At 42.7% G+C, this 27,968-nt stretch overlaps 1 protein-coding gene across 1 annotated transcript; it reads left to right on the forward strand.

Moving 5' to 3' along the window:
• Positions 1 to 27,968, forward strand: ALDH7A1 (aldehyde dehydrogenase 7 family member A1). The gene is made up of 18 exons (XM_081880492.1): positions 1 to 204; positions 3,003 to 3,056; positions 3,633 to 3,698; positions 4,714 to 4,794; positions 5,205 to 5,328; positions 8,094 to 8,226; positions 9,705 to 9,749; positions 10,715 to 10,792; positions 11,850 to 11,947; positions 12,474 to 12,515; positions 14,162 to 14,256; positions 18,541 to 18,625; positions 19,769 to 19,875; positions 20,303 to 20,419; positions 22,442 to 22,539; positions 22,723 to 22,796; positions 24,343 to 24,418; positions 26,844 to 27,968. The coding sequence occupies exons 1-18, from the start codon at positions 4 to 6 to the stop codon at positions 26,896 to 26,898; spliced, it is 1,629 nt and encodes a 542-aa protein (XP_081736618.1). The 5' UTR covers positions 1 to 3; the 3' UTR covers positions 26,899 to 27,968.

Below are 27,968 nucleotides of genomic sequence, written 5' to 3' on the forward strand. Positions count from 1 at the left end.
CAGATGGCTCTGGGCGGCGCGATGCTGCGGACGACGCTCCGCCTCTGCGCTCTGTCGCGACGCGTCCGCTCTTCCTCCGCCGCTTCCAGCGCCTCCATGTCGACGCTGCTGATCAGCCAAGGCCGCTACTCGTGGCTCCAGGAGCTGGGGCTTCGCGAGGAGAACGAGGGCGTCTACAATGGCTCCTGGGGAGGCCGAGGAGAGGTAGGCAGCCACGGGCGGGAGCAAGCCTGAAAGTCACCGCAGCCAAATTTGGAGTCCAATCCGGATTTGCAGTTCTCCATGTGCTCCCGAGCATAGACATCTGACTTTAGCAGGGTTTCCCGAAACAGCTTTATTCCTGTTATTCTTTTCATTTATATACATTGTAACCAGCAGTGCCAGATTTACGTATAAGCTAAGCAAACTATAGCTTAGGGCCCCACTCTCTTGGGGGCTCCCCAAAAAATAAATGAAAAAATTTAATATTAATATACTTCTTCTTAATTGTATTTCAGTACAAATACATATTTTATGTGCAAGTGGCTTTAGATGCCTATTAGGTCCATAAATTACCATATAGCATATATTCAACACAAAAAGCAGCAAGAATTTGTTGTTGACAGAGGACAGCTGCACAGCTGGACATATAAAGGGCTCCATTACCTTCAGTAGCTTGGGGTCTCATCAAACCTAAATCCGGCCCTGATTGCAACAATGATATAGCGATAATTGTAACATTTTCACATAACTGTAACATTTTCATGTTAAAATGATTGTAAAATTATTGAAATGTATAAAATTGAAAATCATGAATTTAAAAAATCCTCTTATATCTAATATGTTTTCAAAACTGCAGGTTTTTACGATGACCATGCCAACATCTTGATCTATTTGCAGCTTGTTATTATTTAAACTTCTTTATAATTTTCATTTATATACATTGCAACAATTATTTAACTATAATTGTAACATTTTTACTTTTGACACCCTTCCCTCTCTTTCTGCAGTCCCTTGCGTTTATTTTCATCCTTTCCTGCATGCTCCGAATTGTCTTACTATTTTAATCCTCTCTTCTCATATCTATCTTAGATATATTTTCAAAACTGCAGGTTTTTGCAATAATCCTGCCAATGTCTTGATCTGTTTGCAGCTCTCTATGCTACAATTCCCATCATCCCTAACCTCTGGTCCTACTAGCTTGGCATGATGGGAGTTGTAGTCCTCAAAAAGCAGCCGACTTGGGGAAAGCCGACTTTAGACGAAGGCTGAAAAGACAGTGAAAATTAGCTGGAAGGGGAAATACAGTGATTTATTGTAGTTAATTAACATGGGAGCGTTGGTAGCAAGTTAGCCCACGCTGGGGCATGTCTAACATGCCCCTGCGGTGTGATTTTTATTTGAAAAAGCCATCACCCCGAGACAGCACAATGGTGCCACAATTGCATTTCCTGATAAATTGCAATTTCTGAAGTTCTGCAATGGCCATGTCCAGCTACAAGCAGGTTGCTTTCGGAAATCGAAATGTCCTCAGGTTTATTATGTGAGATTTGTGCCCGTTCATATGCTGTGGAAAAGGAGCCTGCCTTTTAATGTGTAACCTTTCAGTGGTTTTGAAACACACTTGATTTTGTTTATCCTTTAACAAAAATATTGCCCTTTACCAGTTGCCACAGTCCGTTTCCTGGCCGGAATCGGCAGGAGAAAGGGACACGTTAATCATTCATATTGTTGGGCTGAGAAAATGTTTGTCCTTTGGCTATGCTCCTACCTTTGGACCTTCTCTTTCTGGAGATGTTTGGGTACCCTACTTGGAGGGCTCCCAAAGACATCTAGCCTGGCCACTGTAGGTGGATGTTGGTCGAGAGGGAGTGATTCCAGACCCAGTCGGCCTTCCTTAGTTATTTATCATGCATATGTATAGCCCGCTCTTTAATAATATCAAGAGAGTATAATATCCAGAATATCAAACCATAAGAATACGGAAACATGCTACTTAGGGTTCTTGCCTGGTCTCTTGGGCAGAGTAGGAACTGCTTCTGGATCACCAAGCAAGAAAAAATCCATAATTGGCTGCTAACTCTTGTGCACATCTGCATAATAATAATAATAATTTATTTATACCCTGCCCATCTGACTGGGTGGGCAGCTCCCAACAGAATATTAAAAATGCAATAAAATATCAAACATTAAAAACTTCAGATATCTTCTAAAAGTTGTGTAATTCTTGAAATCCAAAGAGTGTAAGTGTGCATGTTTGCCTTTTAAAAGGTTTAGAAATTAACTAAAATATATAGTTGCAGCACTCCATTAGTTAGTTCAATTCCACCTTTGAAATCTCAGGAAAATCCAGACGTATGGCAGCCCCACAATAATATACCTAGGGGGGAAATGGTTCCACAGGGCGGGCGCCACTACCGAGAAGGCCCTCTGCCTGGTTCCCTGTAACCTCACTTCTCGTAGTGAGGGAACCGCCAGAAGACCCTCAGAGCTGGACCTCAGTGTCTGGCCTGAATGATGGGGATGGAGACGCTCCATGTATATTGGGCCAAGGCGAGGCTGCTGTATGCGGTGGGCAGAACAGCCCTATGCACAGTCTTAATAATCTACTTAGAAGTGAATCCCATTGAATTCGGCCTTAAATGCACTCGGGAGAAGAAATATAATTGCCTCAATCCAGGGACGGGCAGCCGAAGGTTGCATGTTTTGTGTGATGGTCCCATCTCTCGCCAGAGCAAGGCCGCTTCATAGGAATCCAAACTCAGGATCTGTGTATCATCTTATGGGTTTTCCCCACGACGGTACTACCCAATGTGCTTATGTATGTGCCCAAAGCCTACTTTGGTGTGTAGATTGTAGTTCTCGTTCTGCTGCACATCAGGGTGAGTGTATTTAGATTGAGATATAGGACCATCCATACTATGTCCTTTCCGGATGTAGAAGTGACTCTTGAACCTTAATCCTTAAAGCTAGAGAAGAAGCTATGTTCTTGGTGACTAAAGGGCACATCTTTCTCTCTTTAGGTCGTGACAACATATTGCCCTGCAAACAATCAGCCAATTGCCAGAGTTCGTCAGGTAAGGCTCTTTCTTTCTTTCTTTGATTGAGTCTATAGATAAATGCTACACTGGAAATTTTTGCAATACTCTTCGAATAGCCAAAGGCTAGGTTTGGAATGTCAGTAGAGCTAATTGGGGAGGGGCTGTGGAAAAGTAGCTGAGAGCAGTAGAAGATGGAAATTTTATGGTTGTATGCTGCCTTCCTCTGCTGGAATTAAATCACATGTGTTGAAATGGTGGTTGCGCCACAGAAATGGGTTCATGGTATATTTCCTCTTTTATTCTACCACTTCAGGCAAACTATTTCCAAAGGTTCTGAAGCCTACCGCACCCAGTATTCCCAGGCGGTCTCCCATCCAAGTACTAACCAGGCCCGACCCTGCTTAACTTCCGAGATCGGACGGGATCGGGTGCATTCAGGGTGGTGTGGCTATAGGCGGTTCTGAAGCTTTTTATGTCCAAATAGCACCACCATCTTCCATAAAACTAAAATTTGCTGGTTGGGTACATTCTTTTTCCATTGCTGTTTTCTACAAGAGTCAAAAAATTACAAACGTTGTGACTCTTGTTTATTTAAAAAATATATCATTACAGGCCAGTATCGAAGACTATGAAGAAACTCTAAAGAAAGCTAAAGAAGCCTGGAAAATATGGGCAGAGGTAAGTTTGAATTCCTTAATATTTTTCTGAAATACAGGCAGCCTCCCGTTTACACAGGGGTTATGTTCAGAAGCACCTCACAGGTTGGTGAAATCATGTCTAATTGAAACCCATTGAAAAAGCTTTCAAACACCGACCCCCGTTCTGCCCCTTTAGTGACGACGACAACAACAACAATAATATATTTATACCCTACCCACCTGGCTGGGTTTCCCCAGCCACTCTGGGCGGCTCCCAACAGAATATTAAAAACACGATAAAACATCAGACATTAAAAACGTCCCTAAACAGGGCTGCCTACAGGTGTCTTCTAAAAGTCAGGTAGTTGTTTATTTCCTTGACATCTGGTGGGAGGGCGTTCCACAGGGCGGGTGCCACCACTGAGAAGGCCCTCTGCCTGGTTTCCTCATGTTTCTAAGTCACTTCTGTGTTACACACAGCTGTACGCCTTATGCTTTACGCCTTATGCTACCACTGTAAGCAGTCGCTATTAGAGTTGTGCTTTACAGGTGGCAGTTTGTGTGGTAGATCTGTGACTTCATTAGTACTGGAAGACTAAACTGTAACACCAAGATTTCAAAAATGCGGGTCATAGAAAGGGAAGCCACAACTTTTGAAGAACTAAAGACGCATTTTGGCACACTTGCATTTTTGAAAAGCATCTCTCAACACATTTATTTCAATTGTCTTATGTATTCTTACAAATACACACACACACACACACACACACACACACACACACACACAAAATGGGAAGTGTTCAGAAGCATCTGTAGTTTTTGAAATACCAAATAAATTTTTCATCGGATTTCCCTGGAATTCAGACAAGTTGTGTCACTCAAGGAATCTCCCACGATACTTTTTTAACTGATAGGATAAGTTACCTTGATACTTTCAATGGTGTTAATAGAGATCACCTCATCTGGATGCACGTTATTTAAACATATGGTTTTGGACAAAGTCCACAGTGTTTCGTAAGACTGGGCTTAAACCAGTTTTTCTCTTCTTTGTCTAGGTTCCTGCACCCAAACGAGGAGAAATTGTGAGACAGATTGGCGATGCCCTGAGAAAGAAAATCAACGTTTTGGGAAATCTGGTACGGTTTGCTGCTGTGACAGTAATCGCTCTGGCTGAAAGTTTTGGATCCATGTTTAAAATACAGCCGCATCTGTAAAATAAGAAATGATACAGTTTCGCTTGTGTGAATACTGTGGGGTTGCAAACCCCGACAATCGGAAACTGAGCATAAGTGCTTGCAAAGTGCAGAGCTCTGTTTGCCCTCACAATTCGATTCCAAACTGCGTGGGCCAAAATGGACCACCCAGCGCCATTTTGACAGCCGGTGATTGACTGCCCGCCTGTCAGACTTGACACATGGGAACTGGGAGGATAGGGATCCAGCCCACTGGTCGGTGCAGTTCCTTGCCTCTGATTTATATAGCCCTTAGTAGAATATTTCCTATTCAGTGATTGAACAGGACCAACACATTTCCTTAATACCGTCAGGTTTCTTTGGAGATGGGGAAGATCTCTGCTGAGAGTGTTGGCGAAGTCCAAGAATATGTAGATGTCTGCGATTATGCAGTTGGCTTATCCCGGATGATTGGTGGACCTGTCTTGCCTTCGGAAAGTAAGCATGTATCTTTCCCCTCTTTCTTTCTGAATACTTAGGTAAAGGTAAAGGGACCCCTGACCATTAGGTCCAGTCATGGCCGACTCTGGGGTTGCGGCGCTCATCTCGCTTTATTGGCTGAGGGAGCCGGCGTACAGCTTCCGGGTCATGTGGCCAGCGTGACTAAGCTGCTTCTGGCAGTGCACGGAAACGCCGTTTACCTTCCTGCCGGAGTGGTACCTATTTATCTACTTGCACTTTGATGTGCTTTTGAACTGTTAGGTGGGCAGGAGCAGGGACCCAGCAACAGGAGCTCACCCCGTTGCAGGGATTGGAATCGCCGACCTTCTGATTGGCAAGTCCTAGGCTCTGTGGTTTAACACACAGCGCCACCCACGTCCCTCTCTGAATACATCCTGGATGCTATTAAGTAACCCAGGGCAGGAAAATCTCAGCACTGTCAACATTGTGGCTGCATTTCACGACTGTTGTCTTGAGCGTGTTTGCACAGTGAAGAAAATTTGTATTTTCTTGTACAATGGTACCTCGGGTTAAGTACTTAATTCGTTCTGGAGGTCCGTTCTTAACCTGAAACTGTTCTTAACCTGAAGCACCACTTTAGCTAATGGGGCCTCCCGCGGCCACCGCACCGCCGGAGCACGATTTCTGTTCTCATCCTGAAGCAAAGTTCTTAACCTGAGGTACTGTTTCTGGGTTAGCGGAGTCTGTAACCTGAAGTGTATGTAACCCGAGGTATCACTGTATTTTCCTCCAAGGAGCAGGCTGAGCGATGCCTTTATTGGTTCCACAGAATAAGTTATCATCCCTGTGGATCACCTTGTATAACTCCTCAAAATGCACAAATAAATGGGTTGCAAGTGTGAGATTCTCCTTGCCAAACCTTGCTTCCCCCTCAGAATACAAAACTAGGAAGAAGTAAGCTCTTCGGGCAAGATTGCAGCCTTGAGATAACAACAGATATAACTTTCATTGCATGGCTAACGGTTGGGTGTGGACTCTTCAATTACTCGGCTAGGAGCGCTCCAATTTTCAGTGAGCAAAGGTGGGAGGTTTAACCCTTCGCTTGCGTTGGGAGAATGAAGGATCATCCCCATGTACTGTGGTCGTAGTGAAAATCCATGCAGCTGGCATTATGATTTTTTCAAGCAGTACAGGTAAATAGGTTGAAATGGATGTACAGTGGTGCCCCGCAAGACGAATGCCTCGCAAGACGGAAAACCCGCTAGACGAAAGGGTTTTCCGTTTTGGAGGTGCTTCGCAAAACGAATTTCCTATGGGCTTGCTTCGCAAGACGAAAATGTCTTGCGAGTTCCTGCAGGTTTTTTTTCCTCCCCCCCCCTTTTTCTAAGCCGCTTATCTGCTTATCCGCTAAGCCGATAAGCCGCTAGAAGGCGCTAATAGCGCCAATCCGCTAAGCCGTCAATGGGCTTGCTTTGCAAGACGAAAAAACCGCTAGACGAAGAGACTCGCGGAACTGTATTGAATAGTATGTGATATATGCGGCATTTATGGGTAACACTGGAAACCATGGAAGGGAAATCCACGGGTGAAGAAATTTATGGGGGCTTTTTTGTTTATGTGAAAAATCAATAAATAAGATTTACAAAAAATATGATTTTTTTCAGCAGGTAGCGGTATACAGTTAAAGTATTTTTATATCTTAAAAAAGAGATCTTATTTCAGAGTATATAAAAGATGCCTGTAAGCACGTTTTGGCTCAAAAAGTAACGAAATCGTACAGTAACTGGTGACCTCTTAACTTAAAACAGGTGTTGCACCTTTTGAGTATATTTCATGGATGTTGGAAAGCTGTACACCATGCTTGAAAAGACCACTAAATTGGGAGCAACTATTGAATTAGGTTTGCGCTCAGTGCTGAAACCTGATTTAATGCACTCAAACCATGGTTTCTCCAGGGACGCGGGTGGCGCTGTGGGTTAAACCGCAGAGCCTAGAACTTGCCGATCAGAAGGTCGCGGTTCGAATCCCCGTGACGGGGTGAGCTCCCGTTGCTCGGTCCCTGCTCCTGCCACCTAGTAGTTCGAAAGCACATCATGTGCAAGTAGATAAATAGGTACCGCTCTGGCGGGAAGGTAAACAGCATTTCCGTGTGCTGCTCTGGTTCACCAGAAGCGGCTTAGTCATGCTGCCCACATGACCCGGAAGCTGTACGCCGGCTCGCTCGGCCGATAAAGCGAGATGAGCGCGCAACCCCAGAGTTGGTCACGAATGGACCTAATGGTCAGGGGTCCCTTTACCTATTGAATTAGGTTTGCGCTCAGTGCTGAAACCTGGTTTAATGCACTCAAACCATGGTTTCTCAGGCTGGCTTGTTAAGCTAAGTAGAGTCTGTGTTGAACCAGCGCCTCTGTTTTGAACACAGCAATAAGCTCAGATTATTTTAAAAGCGGAACTTTACCGAGTCAAAGTCGTCCTCTGAAGTATGCCGGAGGAGAAAGGGAGGGAGGGAGTCTGACTCTTTATTCAAGCTGGTTTCGGCCTTATCCGCTTGTAGAACCCATCCTATGCAAACAGAACTATTTTGTGCTTTGATGCGAAGGGCTCTGCCATCCGATTATTTACTAAAATAACTCGGTGCCTAAAAAGACTATCACAATAAGCTTTACGACACAGCGTGCTTTTGGGGATGGAATTTGGCTAATTCTTGTGTACACTGAGTTCCTTGGATAATGAGAAGGATAAATAGAATAAATGGAATTCTGTGCTCATCAAATGTCCTCTGCTTGGCTTTTTATTTGCAGGGCCTGGGCATGCCTTAATAGAACAATGGAATCCTTTGGGATTAGTAGGAATCATCACAGCTTTCAACTTTCCTGTAGCAGTTTATGGCTGGAACAATGCAATTGCAATGGTCTGTGGCAACGTCTGCCTCTGGTAAGTTGATCTGTGCTACTTTATGGTGATGGTTTTAACTGGTGGCCTCTAATTTAGCAACGGGTGCTGCGCCGTTTGAGTATATTTCATGGTTGTTGGAAAGCTGTGCACTACAGATGCAGAAACTGGGCATTGATGGATTCCAACTCCCATGAGCTCAGTCAGCATGACCAATGGTTGAGGATGATGGGAGTTGTAGTCTAGCAACTGGCCACCTCATGAGAAGAGAAGACTCCCTGGAAAAGACCCTGATGTTGGGAAAGATGGAGGGCACAAGGAGAAGGCGACGACAGAGGATGAGATGGTTGGACAGTGTTCTGGAAGCTACCAGCATGAGTTTGACCAAACTGCAGGAGGCAGTGGAAGACAGAAGTGCCTGGCGTGCTCTGGTCCATGGGGTCACGAAGAGTCGGACATGACTAAATGACTAAACAACAACAACAAAAAAAACATCTGAATGGTCACATGTTCCCTGACCCTTCCGTATGCTAAGCATTTATTCGCCTACACAGCAGTTTTCTGGAACGTACTTAAAGCAGCGACTGTTTCCATTTCTTTATTGAATCTCTGTTCAGCAGCTAAGATAGTCACCTAGAACTACTGAGTCATATTTTTACAATGGAAAGATTATGATGCTCTTTTGGTTAGGTACCCTGGCTATCGGACACTTGGGACCAAGTGAAGATGCTGGACATCTCCACCCTCTGCCTGGGGATCATTAGATCTGGGTTGTTTTCACACACTAGCAACACATTCTGTAGAATTCTATCTGCTATATTTTATCTGCACAATCGGAATGAATTTCAGGAACCAAAATGCTTTTTCTATGCAGCCTGAGCAGGAGGAGTGAATGAGATTATAGTTAATTGTTCTAGCTTATTTTAACTTATCCTACCCCACTGCTGTGCTTGTAGTTGGGAAGAATTTTCTTGTATTATGAATGGTCCACGTCACTGCTAAGAAAGAGGTCAGAACCGGCCAACATATAGTTGGACTGCCCCTGGATCAAGTGACTTTTTTAAAAAAAAGTTCTTGAAGTTCCTAAACTAGCTGAAGGTTGTCATCTGAACTAGCCAGATGCTTAACTGAGAATCAATCACAGTCGGTTCATCGTTTGAAAAACAAGACTTTAGAGCTGTCTTGCCCTGAAATGACAACAAGACATTCCATTTTGGTGACTGTAAGCTTGGTTTAAGGAGCCATTTCGCATGTAGCTTATACATCTGAGTTTCTAACACTGTACCCAAGCCTTAAGTAACCAAACATTGGTGGGCTGTTACTTCAGAGTTGCATGTTGTTTGGAGTTCTCTCATTTTAGCACCTGTTAAAATGAAAAGAAAAAAAGAAAAGCTGATAATCTACTGCTTTAGGTAATTTTAGGCATTCTGATGTAGCAGTTTCTTAAAATATCATGCAATGTTCAATTTAAAATAAACAGTTTGGAAGAATAATATTTCCTGGTTTGTTTCCCTCCAAAGGAAAGGTGCTCCCACAACGTCGCTCGTTAGTGTCGCCGTTACAAAGTGAGTTTTCACTTACCTCTATCACTAGAACCTCTGTGCTTCCTTTCTGTCTCCTGTTCATTCTTCTGCATTGTTTTAAGAAGTTGGCTGAGTGCCGCCTTCGCTGCTACTTGCATTCTGGGCTTCTCTGGTAATGTCTGAAATGAGAGGTCTATGCCAATCTCCCTAATTTGGTTGCATTAGGGAGGGATGCTAACAACAACAACAACATAATTATTATTTCTACCCCACCCATCTCGCTGGATTTCCCCAGCCACTCTGGGCGGCTCCCAATTGAATATTAAAAACACAATACAGCATTAAACATTAAAACTTCCCTAAACAGGGCTGCCTTCAGATGTTTTTTAAAAGTAGGATAGTTGTTTATTTCCATGACATCTGACGGGGGGGGGGGTCCACAGGGCAGGCACCACTACCCAGCAGGCCCTCTGCCTGGTTCCCTGTAACTTCACTTCTTGCAGTGAGGGAACTGCCAGAAGGCCCTCGGAGCTGGACCTCAGCGTCCGGGCAGAATGATGGGGGTGGAGACGCTCCTTCAGGTCTACTGGGCCAAGGCCATTTAGGGCTTTAAAGGTCGGCACTAACACTTTGAATTGTGCTTGGAAATTTACTGGGAGCCAATGCAGGTCTCTCAGGACCAGTGTTATATGGTCTCAGAGGCCACTGGAAGGTCGTGTAGGAGCTGCCTCTTCTCCACATAGTTCCATATCTCATTTTGGGGGGTTTCTACAAACCATCCAGAACAGATTTAGGGGTTGAATGTTGGGGAAGGAGGGGAAAGTCCTGTTGACTAAGCCGAAGTTGTTCTGTGCACGCTTCCAGCTAGCTCTCTGTTGAATATGACCTTTTTGTCTGTGCGTTTGGCAAGGTGATGAAAAGAAAAATCTCACTATGTCCTGCATGTGTTATCCTTTTGCCAATGAACCATCAGGACATCTAATGAATCTTCTTTCTTTGTTTCCTAGAATACTTGCCCAGGTTCTGGAGGACAACAAACTGCCTGGTGCCATCTGTTCTCTGGTTTGTGGTGGTGCAGATATTGGGTAGGTGCAACATTTGGTATTTTTATGCACAGTTTGGGAATATAGTCTGGTGGATCTTGTTAAATCTCCATTAATCTCTTAATGGTACTTTTAATCTACCGCTGCAAATGTTTCCTACTCTATTGACTCATTGCATCAGGACAACAACGAGGCTTCGCTTAAACTGTGATCTCCTTACTAAAGGAAAACCCATCCCCTCAGTAGACATAGATTTGACACGACCACGCTGTCCCCTGCATATCTGCTTGGAAGTAAATTCCGCTGGGTATGGCGGGGCTCACTCCAGATAAAGGATTGCATTGTGCACCCACTACCACAAATATGATAGCTAGAAATGTCAGCTTCACTAGGAAGTTGAATTTACAGGAAGAAACCACACCTGTCCCTGATCACTCATCCTAAGAGCCATTCTGAACCTTCCTCAAGGTTCAATTTTGCACACTTAAAAGGAATAGCTGTCTTATGGCAACTTTGGTGTGCTTTCCCTCCAGATACAAAAACTTTCAAATATACGTGTTCCATAATCTTTGAGTGGCAGAGCGGAACGCTAAAGTGGTGGTTTCGAAATTTTACCCCTTGGGCCATTTGAAAATCGCTGGTGGTCTTGGTGACCACTTAATGATCTTTCTTGGTGACCACTTTATGATCTTTCTGCAATTGCGATAACTTTGGGCTAGATCCGGTATGAATTTTAATTGCGTTTTACGGCTGATATTTCTTTCAATTTGTTGTTCTTGCTGTTTGCATTCCATAGACTTCTGATTGTGATGCGATCGAATGCAGTGTAGGAAACAAAAGAAGCACTGGATTTGGAAGAATGAATGCAAACATGGCATGGGACGGCAGAAGGGAGCTTGTTCATGCTGTTAAAAATTCAGACTTTCCTTTAGACAAAGAGCGGAGTTGATGGCTGAGGAGTGTCACAGGAATTATATATTTGATTGGCACAAATGCAACGTGTTTTGAGAGTGAAGGGCAGTGCTTCCTCCCACCCTAACGTACTTTCTCATTCTACCTGTTTTGCTGCTAACTAAGAATCTTCCTCTGTCCTCTGTAGCAAAGCGATGGCAAAGGATGAAAGAGTGGATCTCTTGTCCTTCACTGGCAGCACCAATGTGGGCAAGCAGGTTGCGATGGTGGTTCAGGAGAGATTTGGTAAGTGGCGTATCGTGATCCAGTATCTCTTCTGAATTCAAGGAGTCTTACAGTTTTCTATGTTGTCAACTGCCCTGTGTTCTTCAGGTGAAGGGCAGTACACAAATTCTAATAATAATAAAAATAATAGCAATAATAATAATGCTGCTGCTGCAAGTAGAAAGAGTGCTGGCTTTGTTCCAGCAGAACTCTTCTTATGTTCTTACAAGAAGCATCATGCACAAATCCTTTGCATGAACATAGAGGAATTCTGAATTGTGGCCTGCATTAAGGTTTTTTTTCAGCTTACAGAAGAAGCTGCTTTTTAAAACAACAACAACAACTTTGACTCCCTTCTTCTTTTGTGATCCTCTTCATTTATTTAGTCCATAAATTTTACACACTGCTTGGTTGTTGTTTTTTATTTTTAAAAAACCCCCACTCAAAGCGGCAAAGTCATTATGACAACCGGGCGTGAGGAGGGCATATTCCTAGCTAGGAATTGTGGGTAATGTTCACATGGCTTACTTCTTTTTTATTTCAATAGGACGGTCTCTGCTGGAGCTTGGTGGAAACAACGCTATTATAGGTAATTCATATTTTCATTAAACGTTAAAGCCAATCTCTGGCTGAGTGAATGTGCATGGCCAATGGCTTTGCTGCAGGTACTTAGGATTTTCCTGGAAATTTGAGTCCATGTGGTTGACTGAAACCCAGGCTCTGCTTTCATGATGAGCTGCTGGTGTTTGCATTTAAGAGGGTGCTCAAAATCTGTTTTGAAGTGGCACTTAATAGCCTTTCCTTTCAACTTTACTCCACCAAATGAAGTCTTTTGCTTCATTTGTTACTTGCCACGTTCCTGTCCAAAATTCCAGAGTCCTCTTTGGCCTCCTAATGCCAGTGAATAAGATTCCAGAGAAAAAACTGGGGTACCCTTGTTTTTCTTGAGCATAAAGTCAGGGGCCAGATGGCACCTCCAATTGCCTTGCAGCGTTTGCTACAGTTCCAGATCAACGGTGAGTGCAGAATGGTTGCAGAGCTGTTCTATGTGGATTGGAGTTGCAGTTCAGCAACATTGAGAGGGCCAGAAGTTCCCTATAGAAGACGTTTTCTTTATCTTTTTTGTGCAGTGTTTTGCACTACCCAGTTATACTTCACTGTGTACCTGTCTCACCTGATCCGCGGGGAACTGGGCAATTCTCAATTCAAAACAAAAGGGGGTTTTCAGCTGTAAAAATTAGAGTTGAAATCAGTGGATTGAACTTAGTCATGTTTGGTGATTTTAACTACTACCTACAAGTTTTTTTTATGTGTGTTGCTGTTGGCAATTCTGTACTCTGAGGCCTTTCAGGTGTTTTGCTAGACACGGGTGGCGCTGTGGGTTAAACCACAGAGCCTAGGACTCGCCGATCTGAAGGTTGGCTGTTCGAATCCCCTCGACGGGGTGAGCTCCCGTTGCTCAGTCCCTGCTCCTGCCAACCTAGCAGTTCGAAAGCACGCCCAAATGCAAGTAGATAAATAGGTACCGCTCCGGCGGGAAGGTAAATGGCATTTCTGTGTGCTGCTCTGGTTCGCCAGAAGCGGCTTACTCATGCTGGCCACATGACCTGGAAGCTGTACGCTGGCTCCCTCGGCCAGTAAAGCGAGATAAGCGCCACAACCTCCGAGTCGGCCACGACTGGACCTAATGGTAAAGGGTCCCTTTACCTTTACAAGTTTTTTATGTGTGTGGCTGTTGGCAATTCTGTACTCTGAGGCCTTTCAGGTGTTTTGCTACTGCCTATAAAGGCCATTGAATGCTTTCAGAATCAAAACCTGCTTCTCTCTTCCCTAATGCTTCTTTCTTTTTTGAAATCATTTTTATTTGGTTTTACAAGTACAAAGTTATAAAAATACACACACTTTCCCCCACGCCCTCCATGGAGTCCCATTTAGAACATTTACAACTGCATATTCTTCCATACTCTCTACTTTTATATCAATCCATCTTGTCCATGGTATTCGTTACAAAACAAGTGAAATCAAAATCCTGCCAATGTTTCCATCTGCTTACAGTGGTCTCCTAAACAACTTATAAAGATTTTCCCATTCTTTTATAAAGCTTTTGTCCTCTTGGGTTCTGAGTTTTCCAGGCATCTTTGCCATCGCTCTTCCCTCATGCTTCTTGACTGACTGCTTCGTCTCCCCAGTTACATCTGAATTCTCCCCTTTCTGTATCTTCGCAATGCCTTGCAGTCTTCGAAGATGCCGACCTTCAGCTGGTCATTCCGTCGGCCCTCTTTGCGGCTGTGGGGACAGCAGGCCAGAGATGCACAACTGCCAGAAGGCTGGTAAGAAGCGCTGGGATTTCTGTGTCTTCTCCAAACGCCTGTTTGGATGGTAGTCGGACGCCTGCAGTGGCGTTAGGAACAGTTGTGGCTTGCGCCCAGGGTTAGATTTAGGTTTGATGAGGCCCTAAGCTACTAAAGGTAATTTATATGTCCAGCTGTCATTTGTCAACAACAAATTGTCACTCATTTTCGTGTTGAATATATGCTATATTGTAATTTATGGACCTAATGGGTATCTAAAGCCATTTGCACATAACAAAATACAGTGGTACCTCTGGTTATGAACTTAATTCCTTCCAGAGGTCCGTTTTTAACCTGAAACCGTTCTTAACCTGAGGTACCACTTTAGCTAATGGGGCCTCCTGCTGCTGCCGCGCGATTTCTGTTCTCATCCTGAGGTAAAGTTCTTAACCTGAGGTACTACTTCCGGGTTAGCGGAGCCTGTAACCCAAGGTGTTTGTAACCCAAGGTACCACTATATGTATTTTAATATTAGATAACAGGTACAACAGCTTGACCTACATTCAGCTGTGCTGCACTGCAGTCTGCAGCCGCATGCTATATGTTGCCATGCAGCCAGTCCATGCAGAATGTAGGCACCCTGTACAGTGGTGCCTCGCAAGACTCGTTCCACGAGTGTCTTCGTCTAGCGTTTTTTTCATCTTGCGAAGCAAGCTCATTGACATCTTAGCGGATTAGCGCTATTAGCGGCTTTTAGCGGCTTATTGGCTTAGAAAAAGGGGGGGAAAGGGGGAAAAACCCGCAGGAACTCACAAGACATTTTCGTCTTGTGAAGCAAGCCCATAGGAAATTCGTTTTGCGAAACACCTCTGTGATGGGATTATGAGCTACTTGTGCGTAAAAGTTCAGTCCCTCAGATCTTGGGCATGTTTCTCAAGACTCTGTGTACAGCGGAGCCCCTTAAGCATGACTCCCTTAATCGCTGGCAGAATCCGACAGTGGGCGTTTACGGAAACAACTCCAGCATAGAAGCTCCTTAACGGAAACGCGTCGTCTGGATTCTCGGCGCGACAGTTTCCGGCGAGGGGTGGGTGTACCTATAGGAGGTCCTGAGACTTCTCCACTGTTTTCGCTGGAAGATTCCCTGAGCAATTCCTGCGCCTCACTCTCTCTCTGATCTCTCACACTCCCCCTGCTGGTACCTTCCCCTGCTGCTGATTCTCTCCTAGCTTCTGAGAGCCCCTCCACCACCTGCCTTTCCGATGGCAGTTCCCTGACAACCTCCAAAACGGAAAACCCTTTCTTCTAGCGGGTTTTCCGTCTTGTGAGGCATTCGTCTTGTGGGGCACCACTGTATATGGAAATGAGCAAACCAGTGAGATTTTAGGGAGCAGGCAAGCAGGCGGGGCCCATTACTTCCATCATAGGAGCCTACACAACCCAAAGCACTGTTGCTGTATGTAGGTTGTATTTTATTTGTTTTTTATCTTATATTTTGGAAATGTGCATCCAGATTTTTTTTCCTTTAATTTTTTGGGGGGCCCCAAGATAGTGAGTCCCTAAGCTATAGCTTGTTTATATTTAAATCTGGCACTGCTTGTGCCCGTCGGGGCTGGTAAGATGGCAGACCAAAGGCTTGGTGGAGCCAGAGCCCAACAGTAGACAGAGCCAGGTAGTTATCACTTGATCCCCTCTTGCCCATCCTCCTTGCTGGGATTGTGCAAAGGGTGACACTTCCACTAAGGAAAAAGAAGCGAGTAAGCCTGGCTGACGACAGGCTGAGCTTGGTTTGTCCTAAGACAAATCCGGCCCTCCATATGTTTTGGGACTACAGCTCCCATCATCTTTAGCTAACAGGACCAGTGGTCAGGGATGATGGGAGTTGTAGTCTCAAAACAGCTGGAGGGCCGAGTTTGCCTTTGCCTGTCCTAAGGTATCAGCCTCCACCGGTTAGGAGCGGCTCTTGTGTTTTTGTGTGCGTGTTGTTCCCCTTCTCCTGCCTGAGCAACACAATATCTGTCCAGTTCCAGGAAGGAGTTGTCGTCGGTGTGCATCAGCAGTTTTAAGCACTGCTCACTCTATAAAGGTCTGACTGCCCGTAGAAACTTTTCAATGATGGACTTGCTATTGGCCGCCCGTTATGCTGGAAGGGAGCTCTTTCGCTTGAAACATAAAAAATTAGAAATTACTTGAAAGAAAACAAATAGGCCTAGGATTAAATTAAGTTATAATTAAATAAATGGGATTTAGAATGTTAAGAAAACTGAATAAGATGGACTATAATTGGAAATTGTTTTAGTTTAATAATGATATTGGAAAGCTGTTACGTTTAACTACAAGGAAACTCAGAAGGGAGGGACTTGAGGAAGTCAACCAAGATGATTAAAAGGTTGGATTTGTGAAGAATTAATTTTGTTGTTATTGCTTATCTGTTTATTGTTCCTCTTTTTTTTAAAAAAAAGAAAAGAAAAAAGAAACTTTTCAATGAATCATTACATAACTATTAGGTATGTTCCTGTTGCATTATTATGTAATTTATGTGAAAATACTCCACATCATAATGATGGAGTGCTCCGTTTGTTGTCGTTCATGTATGCCTTCCATCATCATTCATATAATAATAATAACAATAATATATTTATTTATACCCCGCCCACCTGGCTGGGTTTCCCCCTGCCACTCTGGGCGGCTTCCAACAGAATATTAAAAACACGATAAAACATCAAACATTAAAAACTTCCCTAAACAGGGCTGCCTTCAGATGTCTTCTAAAAGTCAGATAGCTGTTTATTTCCTTGACGTCTGGTGGGAGGGCGTTCTATAGGGCGGGTGCCACTACCGAGAAGGCCCTTTAGCAAAGAATGGAACCAGAAGAACTCTGGTTAATTCTGAAGCGATTATCTTTCTTTAAATTTGTCTCCAGCACAGTTTGGATTGGTGCGGTTCTGTAAAAATGATACATATTTTTTTTCAATCTTTCAAGCATTGGATAAATTTTGTTTGCCAAATGAGCCATGCTTAGCCAACAGATCACAGGCTTCATAGCAGCCTGGGGAAAATCCCAAATGCTCTTTTAATACTCTTTTTCTTTTTATTCCAAAACCATTAGTTCTAAACTCAAAGGGGGATTTTTGTAGAACAATATTTCCCCTCCTTCCCCCCTGACCTGTCTTCCAAATCTCCTATGGAGGGTCCTTAAGCTTTTCAAGGTGTATTTTGGGATGTTGGAGCTGCAGGAGGAGAAAGGAAAGACCCGTTCTATTAATAGATGTCTGCTTGTGCGTGATGTTTGATGTCTCCCGTTATTACTGCTCGCTTTTGAAATAAGGTTATTTAAATTCTGATCAGATCTCCCCAGTTCACAATGAATAGGAAAATACAGTTCTGAATTGCAGGCTTATGCAAATGAATAAAACCCAATAGGTGAAGCAGAAATGTTGGCACATCTCATTTAAGTCAGCAGTTACTTAAAATCTCATGGGTTTTAGAGAGATTTAGGAGAAGTACCTAGCTTTCTCTTGATTGTGCACAGTGAAATAATTCCACGTTTTTTCCTTAAAGACCAAAATGTGCACTGTATTCTAAGTTTTTGATTAAATGTTTTGACTCAAAGTGCTATTATTTGGCTTTAGGCAGACCGAAGATATTCAAATGCTGTTTTATGGTTTGCCAGACCAATTGCCGCCTAAAGAAGAGCCCTTTGTATGCAAAAGGAACTGGATTCTAGAGCCTTTTGCTGCTGCTGTTTGAATATGTTGGGCTTTGTTAATTTCCGCTTTAAACGTCTTGGCAATTTTACCCCGAGATGATGGAAGAATTTGCCAGCTCTCAAAAACGCCATCTGGTTGAGAAATAGAATGTGCATTTCTGAGTATGTATCTGGTGAGAAAGAGGAACTTGCCATAACTTAGTTTGATATTGAGGACATCATAAAAATGGAAGTACTTTACAGTCATATCTTGGTTTTTGAACAGCTTAGTTCTCTAACGCTTTGGCTCCCAAACACCACAAACCCAGAAGTGAGTGTTCCGGTTTGTGAACTATTTTGGGAAGCCGAACATCCGATGGGGCTTCCACGGCTTCCGATTGGCTGCAGGAAGTTCCTGCAGCCAATCAGAAGCTGCACTTTGGTTTTTGAACATTTTGGAAGTCGCACTTTGGTTTTTGAACGTTTTGGAGGTCGTACTTCCAAGGTATGACTGTATTGGCATTTTCAACATTCGGAACAAACTTTTAGCAGCCCCGCTGCTCTCTGTAGGACCTTGGAAGTTAGCGCTTCTGTTGCCAATCTTAAACCTATTTTTTCTTCTAATGTTTTCTTAGTTTTTGCATGAAAGCATCCATGATGAAGTGGTGGAGAAACTTGTAAAGGCATACGCACAAGTCCGTATTGGAGATCCTTGGGATGGTAAGAGCTCCTCTTTGCTCTGGGAACCATTGCGTGCTGGTTCTTGGTTAGCATGAAGAAAGCCCCCCCCCCCACTTCCCAAACTGCCATTTCGGGGGGGGGGGCTTTCTTCATAGCTCTTCCTCTGCCTTATGGGATTACCTGTGAGGTGTCTGAGAAGAAACTCTGTGCGCACACATTTGTGGGGGTTTTGAACCACCCAAATGCCTTGCCCAAAATGTTGCTTCTCTTACTTAGGAAGGAGAAGTTGCATTTTGGCGCAAGAAAATTGCTTCAAGCAGCTCCAGCTTGGGCCAAGCGTAGCTAATCCGAACTTCTCTCTCTATATATGTATATAATGCTTGAAGATAAAAGCCCAGATTACCATGTTGGCCCCCAAAAGAGGACATGTCCAGGTTTCCCCAGACATATGGCAACCCCGTTCCTCCCCACCTAAGCTTCCTGCCCCCCAGCCAAGTGAGCCCTGATACCGCTCTCGCGAGCTGGAGGGACTTCTTTAAATGGTTCGGTGGAGGCAAGGAAACCTTTTTGTGCCCCAGCTGAACAAACCACTTTGTTGTTCTGTTCGCGCGAAACAGCGGGGCTTCTTTAAATAGCTCAGCAGAGGCATGGAAGCCTTTTTCTGAGAAAGCTTCATCATAGCTAGAGGAAAGTTCCTGGTTTGCGCCTGTTCTCTAATATATCTCATATATATATCTCTAATTAATAATAGTAGCATAACTTGTTCCTCCAATTTAATTCACTCTTATAAGCCTTAATTTTAACTCCCCTCCCACCCTTTCTCTGGTTTCGTATCTGTTGTCTTTTTGACTGCATTTTCTTACTTCACTAAATTATGTTCATTACTTTTGTCACGTCTACGGCTGAGTATTTCTTTCCCCTGGTCTGTTACACTTATTTTCTTGTTATAATATTTCCCCCATATATTCTTTATATCATGTCCAGCCCTCTTTTAAATTCTTAATTGTCTTTTTTTCGAGAGAAGAATGGCCCCTTAGAATATTGGAATATATAGAACTTGGCGGCATAAAAAATAGATGAAGAAATATAGTGCAGTTCTCAAGACAACACAGCAGTAGGCATTGTGGTAAATGTGAGCTGTGGGCCCTGCTCAGATATACACACTTCTTTTCTTTTTTGCAGCAAACACCCTCTATGGCCCTCTGCACACCGAGCAAGCAGTGAAGTTGTATGTCGATGCCGTGGGTCAGGCCAAACAGCAAGGTGGCTCTGTGGTCTATGGTGGGAAGGTGATTAATCTCATAAATACTTGAAAATCTCTTTATATTTTCCCTGCGATTACAAAAAAAGTTAAAGCTGTCATCTTGAACGTGTTTCTCCCAACAATGGTGCACTATTTTTCTTGGAGGATAAATTCTGCTTGCAGGATGGGTCGATGATTAGTTTTATTTCTGATCAGGGTTTTCTGGATGACGGATAATTTTAAAACAAAGCCCCACCGTAAAGCCTAAAAGGTGAAATTCCTTGGTAGTTGTACTCTGAATGCACCCACTGATATCCATGGGCTTTTCAAAGTTGATGGGGAATCGGCTGTCTTTGTGAGGTTATGAGTTCTGCTGAAAGCAAGCCGCTTGAGTGAAATTGGGAATTTTATGTATGACCTGTCTTGCCCGAAACCAACTGGTGCCATTTTCTTCTCCACCTTTTCCATTCCAGGTTATAGATCGTCCCGGAAACTATGTTGAGCCGACCATTGTGACTGGCCTTCCACATAATGCGCTGATCGTGCAGACGGAGACGTTTGTCCCTATTTTGTATGTGATAAAATTTAAGGTAAGTTTGGGTGTTAAAGACTCTTTCTTTACACGTTCAAAGCTAATAGCGTCATGAAGAAGGGAGGGGAAATGAATGGCCCATAAAATGGTGCTGAATTGCATGAGTCGGCCTCCAAGTATTGGAAACCTTGAAGTCCTTTCAAGTTTTGATTGGCAGCTGGCAACAGAACATTGAGTTGGTATATTTTTAAGATGACATTTATGCAGGGACATTAGTCACCAAATGGTGTTAAATATGTTGGCCATAGCATGGGTTGTGTCAGGCAATATATATTTTTTATAATAATTTTTATTAGATTTTCTGTTTTACAATTTCAAATAAACATTTTACAAACTGTAAAATACCCAGTGACTTCCCTTCTTCTCTTTTCATGGTTCATTTTACTTATCCTACATCCCTGTATATTTTACTATAACCATTCAACTCAGTTTTCCACTTCTACATCCATCTAAAATTATTTAATCTGTTGAATTTATCTTAATGCTGCCAGCATTTTCAACTGTATACAGTTATTTTCCATATATTCAATAAATGTTTTCTAGACTTCTTTAAATGTGTGTTCTTCTTGCTCTCATATTCTATATGTTAAATCTGCATATTTTGTCAAATTGCTAATCCTCTTTAGTTGGGACCTCACTCACTTTCCATTTTTGGGCTAACAAAGCACGGGCCACATAATACATACATATATACATACATACATACATGACCCTTTCTGACCCGGGAATTTCAGTCTGGGTTATCCCCAACAAAAAGGTTTCTGGGGTTTTTTTTTGGGAAAGTATTTTTAAACATTTTTTTCAATTCATTATGGATCATTTCCCAATACCCTTTTACCTTTTCACATGTCCACCACATGTGGAAGAACGTTCCCTCCGCTTCGTTACATTTCCAACACTTATCTGATTCTTTTTTATAAATCTTAGCTAACCTACTTGGAGTTAAGTACCATCTATAAATCATTTTCAAATAGTTCGCTTTCAATGAATAACATGCAGTAAATTTCAGGTCACTTTTCCAGAGTTTTCCCCAGAGGTTCAGATCTATATTGTGTCCTGTATCTATTGCCCAGTGTGTCATTGAAGCTTTAACAAGCTCATCTTTCGTTTCCCATTCTAATAGAAAACTATAAATTTTAGACAAAAGTTTATCCTTATTTTGCAAGAGTTCTTTTTCAAATTGTGAGCTTTGATCCAAAAATCCATTCTTTCAATCTAATTTAAACATATTGTGTAACTGGTGATCTTGCAACCAATCTGTAACCCAAGGTTTTCCTTGGCTTGTGTCAGAGATTTTGGGGCATCCTTAATTTTCCTCTCTGGAAAACCAGAGCTCAGGGTGAAAACTCTTGAGCTCCAACACACAAGCAGGAGGACTATGAAAAAGGAAGAACTGTGTTTTTGGGGAGGATGGAGCAGGGAGGAATTAGAATGGTACCACTCTCACAAAACAACAACAGGAGCATTAAAAAAAGAGTAACATAACTGATAATTTGGAAAGCAAGGGTGGGCTGGAAGAACAGGGAGCTGAGAAGCAAAGGAAATGAAGAAAATACTTTTGTCCAAAAGAACCCTTAAATGTTCAGTCCTCCAAGTCAGAGACAGAATTTGAAAAACCGCAAAGAGCCACATGAGACAAGGCTATATTCCTCCTCCAAGTAAGAGGGCTTGGAGAGTCTGGAAAATCCTTCCCTTCCCTCATTTATATGGAGATGTTAGTTTCATGTTGAACAGCTGCAGTGCCATGTTTAATAATAATAATAATAATAATAATAATTTATTTATACCCTGCCCATCTGGCTGGGTTCCACTCTGGGGGGCTCCCAACAGGATATTAAAAAAGTGATAAAGCATCATACCTTAAAAAATTCCCTAAACAGGGCTCCCTTCAGATGTCTCTTGAAAGTCAGATAGTTGTTTCCTTGACATCTGATGGGAGGGCATTCCACAAGGGCCCTCTGCTTGGTTCCCTGTAACCTCACTTCTCTACTCATTTAACAATGTGCACTTTTATTTCCAGACGGAAGAAGAAGCCTTCGCATGGAACAACGAAGTAAAACAGGGTCTCTCCAGCAGCATCTTTACCAAAGATTTGGGCAGGATATTCCGGTGGCTCGGGTATGGCTCTTCCCTTTTCTGTGGACAGAGGTGGGGATATTATATTGGAGGGTGGGATATTTACATCTGCTTCAAACATTGCCTAGATGAAATCTCCAACTCCAGATTCATTGTTGGAGATTGGTCCTTCTGGAGAATTGAGACTCACGTCTGATTTGATAATCGATTTTCCTTTCTTTCCAGGCCAAAGGGATCAGACTGTGGCATTGTAAATGTCAATATTCCAACCAGTGGGGCTGAAATTGGAGGTGCCTTTGGTATGTCCCCCCCTCCCTGCTCCCCCCAAAATTGTTGAATGCTATTGGACCTACAGAAAGTTCCTAAATTTCCATGCAGGTCCATAGATAGGTGTGATCATAGTTCACAGATGACCTACACAATTGTGTCTGCTTTGGGATCACTCCAGTCTCCCAGCTTTAGTCCAGGGTATTGGTAGTGTATTTTGATGTACAGATTGATCCTGTCTGCCCCACCCCACCCCACCCCATGGTCAGGCTGTAATAAACTGGGCACCATCTAGAACAGTGATGGCCAAACTTGGCCCTCCAGCTGTTTTGGGACTACAACTCACATCATCCCTAGCCAACAGGACCAGTGGTCAGGGATGATGGGAATTGTATTCCCAAATCAGCTGGAGGTCCAAGTTTGGCCATCACTGATCTAGAAGGAAGGGCTTCAGAGTTAGACATACATCAAACGCAAATGTTCCTATTTATTCAGCGCAAGTCAAAAAGATGCCTTATTCCAAGTTTTGGAGTAATTGTTTGTTGGAGTATTTGGAGTACAGTGGTACCTTGGTACTCGAACGGCTTGGCTCCCTAACAAATCGGCTTCTGAATGCAGCAAAAGTGAGTGTTCTGGTTTGTGAACGTTTTTCGGAAGCCAAACGTCTGACGCGGCTTCCGATTGGGTGCAGGAAGCTCCTGCAGCCAATCGGAAGCCGTGCCTTGGTTTTTGAACCGTTTCGGGAGTCGAACGGACTCCCAGAATGGATTAAGTTTGAGACCCAAGATACCACTGTACAATGGAACCTCTGTTTTTGAGTGTCTCGGAAGCCGAACAATTCAGAAGCCGAACGCTAAAAACCTGGAAGGGAATGTTTCCGTTTTCGGACGTGCCTAATAAGTTGAACAGCTCCTGAGGCACGTTTCTCCATTTTTCTCAGTGGAATTTGCCGACTGCCTATTGTGCCTCAGTTGTTGAACGTTTCAGAAGCTGAACGGTCTTCCAGAACAGATTTTGTTCAACAACCGAGGTACCACTGTATTTGTAGAAAAAATATGCAGCCTAGCCACTCCTGCTCTTCAATGCAATTTCTGTACAGTGGTACCTCAGGTTACATACACTTCAGTTTAAAGACTCCGCTAACCCAGAAACATTACCTTGGGTTAAGAACTTTGCTTCAGGATGAGAACAGAAATTGCGCAGTGGCAGTGGGAGGCCCCATTAGCTAAAGTGGTGCTTCAGGTTAAGAACAGTTTCAGGTTAAGAACGGACCTCCAGAACGAATTAAGTACTTAACCCGAGGTACCACTGTATAAGGTTTTTGTTCTCTAGTTGGAAGAATGTACTGAATATTGCTGGCTTCACGATGGAATCCCTGCTATCATGAGAGCTGTGAATTTGAGACGACGGGCATTTTAAGGAGGATAAAGGATGCTGAGATTGTTTAGCCTTCAGTGAGGAGAGGAAAGAGGCCGAATGTTTCTGTAGTCTGTCTAGATAAGAGCTTCTTTGAGAAGTGCAAAGAGGCATTCCTTGGTTTTCAACCTGCAACATCTCTTACCACCCCCTTCTCCTTAGGCGGTAATAAACACACTGGAGGCGGAAGGGAATCTGGCAGTGATTCGTGGAAGCAATATATGAGACGATCCACTTGGTAAGAGCTCAGGGGTTATGGCCGTGTAAATATTATCCGAGTTGCCCTTCAGGGGAAAGCCAAATAAGCAAAGCAAACCACAATTTAGCCTTAACCGTAAGTCTAAAGGTGTAAAGGGGGGAAAGAACGCAAAAGCGTAATTTAATTAACCGAGCAAAGATCCAAAATCAAATGTCAACGTTCACCACTGCCTTCCTCCCTGCAGCTATTGTTTTAAAAGTAACAAACAAGGCATGCTAAACGCATGTGCGCATCCTCTAACTTGTCCCTAATTTACAGAGAATTGGATTATTATTTTGTGTCGTTTCATTTCTTTTCTTTTTTTTTAATGTCACATTCTTGGTTGAAAATAAAAAGTACAAAATCACAAGTGCACAGAGTGAGGTAAGACATGCAAAAAAGGAGAACAAGCAGGAAATAGTCCCCATAGAAAACCAAACAGAAAAAGATACTGTGTAAAACAAAAAAAGGGGAAAAATTATTATTGTAGTTAACCAGGCCTTAATTTCCTAGTGTTATTTCAATTAAGAAACCCCTACGCCTATATGCCAGAGTGTGGCTTGCTGTATGACTTGTTCCATTAGTGTGATAGCACAGCACTAGAGGGAGCTGTTATGTATAGCTTAATGTATATGCATAACTGAATTAATTATATCTTCATTATTCACGTCAGGAGTAAGTCCAACTTGTTTATTTCCATCTTACGTGTGTTCACGTGTACTTGTTATCCTGGCAACCTCAGAGTAGAGATGTGTACTGGCAGGAACTTTTCTGGCAGAAACTCTGTCAATGATTTCCCCCCAAAACTTTAACATTAGTTTGTAGTTGCTTCAGGTTAATCCACATTCTCCTTATCTCTGTGAGAGTGTTTTTAGATCTACTTGGCTGCTGTGGGAAACAGGATTGTGGAAATAATAATAATAATAATAATAATAATAATAATAATAATAATAATAATAATAAAAATACAGTCATACCTTGGTTTTTGAACAGCCTAGTTCTTGAACATTTTGGCTCCCAGATGATCGAAACCCGGAAGTGACTGTTCTGGTTTGCGAACGTTCTTTTGGAATCCGAACATCCGATGGACTTCCACAGCTTCCAGTTGGCTGCAGGAGCTTCCTGCAGCCAATCAGAAGCCATGCTTTGGTTTTCAAATGCTTTGTTGTTGTTGTTGTTGTTAACAGCAGAGCAGAAACTTGCATCCCATTCAATGATACTAATTCAGGGATGGGAAGCTTGTGACTTTACAAATGTTGGGCCTCCCGATTCCCATCTGTCCTAGCCAGCATGACCATTGGTCATGGATGTTGGGAATTGTAGTTCAACAAGATCTGGAGAGCTGCAGTTTCTCCATCACTGTGTCAGACAGATCAAGTTGTATGGGAGATAATCCTGAAGCCATATGATATGCTGAATGAAAATGCAAATACAATAAGTGGTTTCTAAAAGCTATAATGGAATACAGAATGGCAAAAGATGTTCTACGTTAAAAATGGCAGTAGAAAAACTAATATTATACATTATTATTATTATTATTATTATTATTATTATTATTATTATTATGTTTTATTTCTTTATGTGAAGCATCCTGAAGTGATTTACAATATAAAAATGTCCTTAAAAACAGTTAAAACAATTGCATATGCAAAAATAATTTTAAAGAGCAGCTAGAAACATTAAAAGCCCAATGTCTTCAAATTTTTTCTCTTTTTTAATATAATTTGTATTAAATTTTCTGTTACAATTTAGAATATTCACTTAAACCACCTTATAATATCAATGACTTACCTTTTTCTCTTTCCATGGTTCCTTTTGCATAGTGTAAATCCCTCCATATTTTACATAAACTAAACCGTTCTGTATTCCATTAATACACCCATCAAAATTTATCTACACTGCTGAATTTATCTTAATGCTGCCAGCGTTTTCACATGTACACAATTTCCTCCCATATATTCAACAAACATTTTCCAATCTTCTTTAAACGTATGTTCTTCTTGTTCTCACATTCTATATGTTAGATCTGCAAGCTGCGCATATTCCTTCAGTTTAAGTTGCCATTCTTCTTTAGTTGGGACCTTGCTTGTTTTCCATTTGGGAGCTAACAAAACACGGGCCACTGTAGTAGCATACATAAATAACCTTCAATTTCGATTGAATGGTTTGATCCAGTAAGGTTATTCCTTGGCTTTTCCTTTGCTCCTATAACCTGCATATTTTAGTTAATGGCTGGGGTAACCCAGTCGAATGGGTGTGGTAAATATAATATAATATAATATAATATAATATAATAATATAATATAATATAATATAATATAATATAATATAATATAATATAATATAATATAATATAATATAATATAATATAATATAATATAATATTTTTCAGTGACCAAATCTACTTTATCTGTTTATCTTTCAGCACCATCAATTACAGCAAGGATTTGCCTTTGGCTCAAGGAATCAAGTTCCAATAGCATCCTTGCAAATGTGCTACCCTGGCTGAACTTTGCGTTGAAGAATCAAGTCCCCGTCGATTTGAAATGTTGGACGGAACTCCCTGAAATCATGTGGCGTTGAGACTTGACTGATCCAGTGTCCCCGGAGACATACCGAGGGTCCCTCGTGGCCCCTGGCTCCAAATCCCTTTGCCGTGATAGCCGTATCAAAAATGCCTGCATTTTACGGAACCCCAAGTACTCAAAAGGGTCTGGAGAGGAGGAAGGCTGAAAAAAAGCTGTCTTTGTGCTACAGTGTGAGGAGGACGGGAACATTCTCTTACTTCTGATCTCTTGGTGTATCACAACACAAATATAGAGGCATACCTCATTTCATTGCGTTTCAATTCATGGCCCTTTGCATATATTTTTCCTGGCCACTTCCAGAGTAAGGAAGCCCCACACCCCAAACGCCGCCCCACTTTTGGCCGCAGAAAGGAGCTGAAGCCGTGTGTCCGTCCCCCCGTCCCCCCCCCCCCCCGCAGCCAGGCGAGACGGCTTAATAGACTATAGTACGCTGCAAACATAGCTTTATATGCACTGGGAAACCCCTCAGAATTGTGTGACTTGCTTTATATTGCAAATTCGGCTCGCCACAATATCTCCGAGGTATGCCTGTATATCATACACTCCGTAATCGTCTGCCTTCAAACCGCCTTGCCATTGCTCCTACTGCTCAGCTCCCCATCTTACACAGACGACTGGAAACAGATTGGGGGGGGTGATTTTGCGTCCACCTCCTCCCCCCCCCCCCCAGGCCAATTCCGTCGACCCCCAGGTATGTCCTCAAGAGTTCCTTTCCAGAAATCCCAGTTAGGCAGAATATTTGCACACATTCTAATCATGTATCCTGGACTCTGGCGCTGTACTTGAGTTCCAGCGAAGCACCTGTATCTCTTTGAATCTTTTATTATGACCTACAAAATTCTACAACGCCGCCTGTGCCTGTTGCATTGGACACGCACAACAAAACTGTGCCAAAGTGTATTGGAAAGGATTCCTGTGTAGCTGGTTGCAATGCAGAAATAAAACTTCTACGTATCTTGCTA

Source organism: Podarcis erhardii, assembly GCF_964252035.2.
Source record: "Podarcis erhardii genome assembly, chromosome: 11".
NCBI lineage: Eukaryota > Metazoa > Chordata > Lepidosauria > Squamata > Lacertidae > Podarcis > Podarcis erhardii.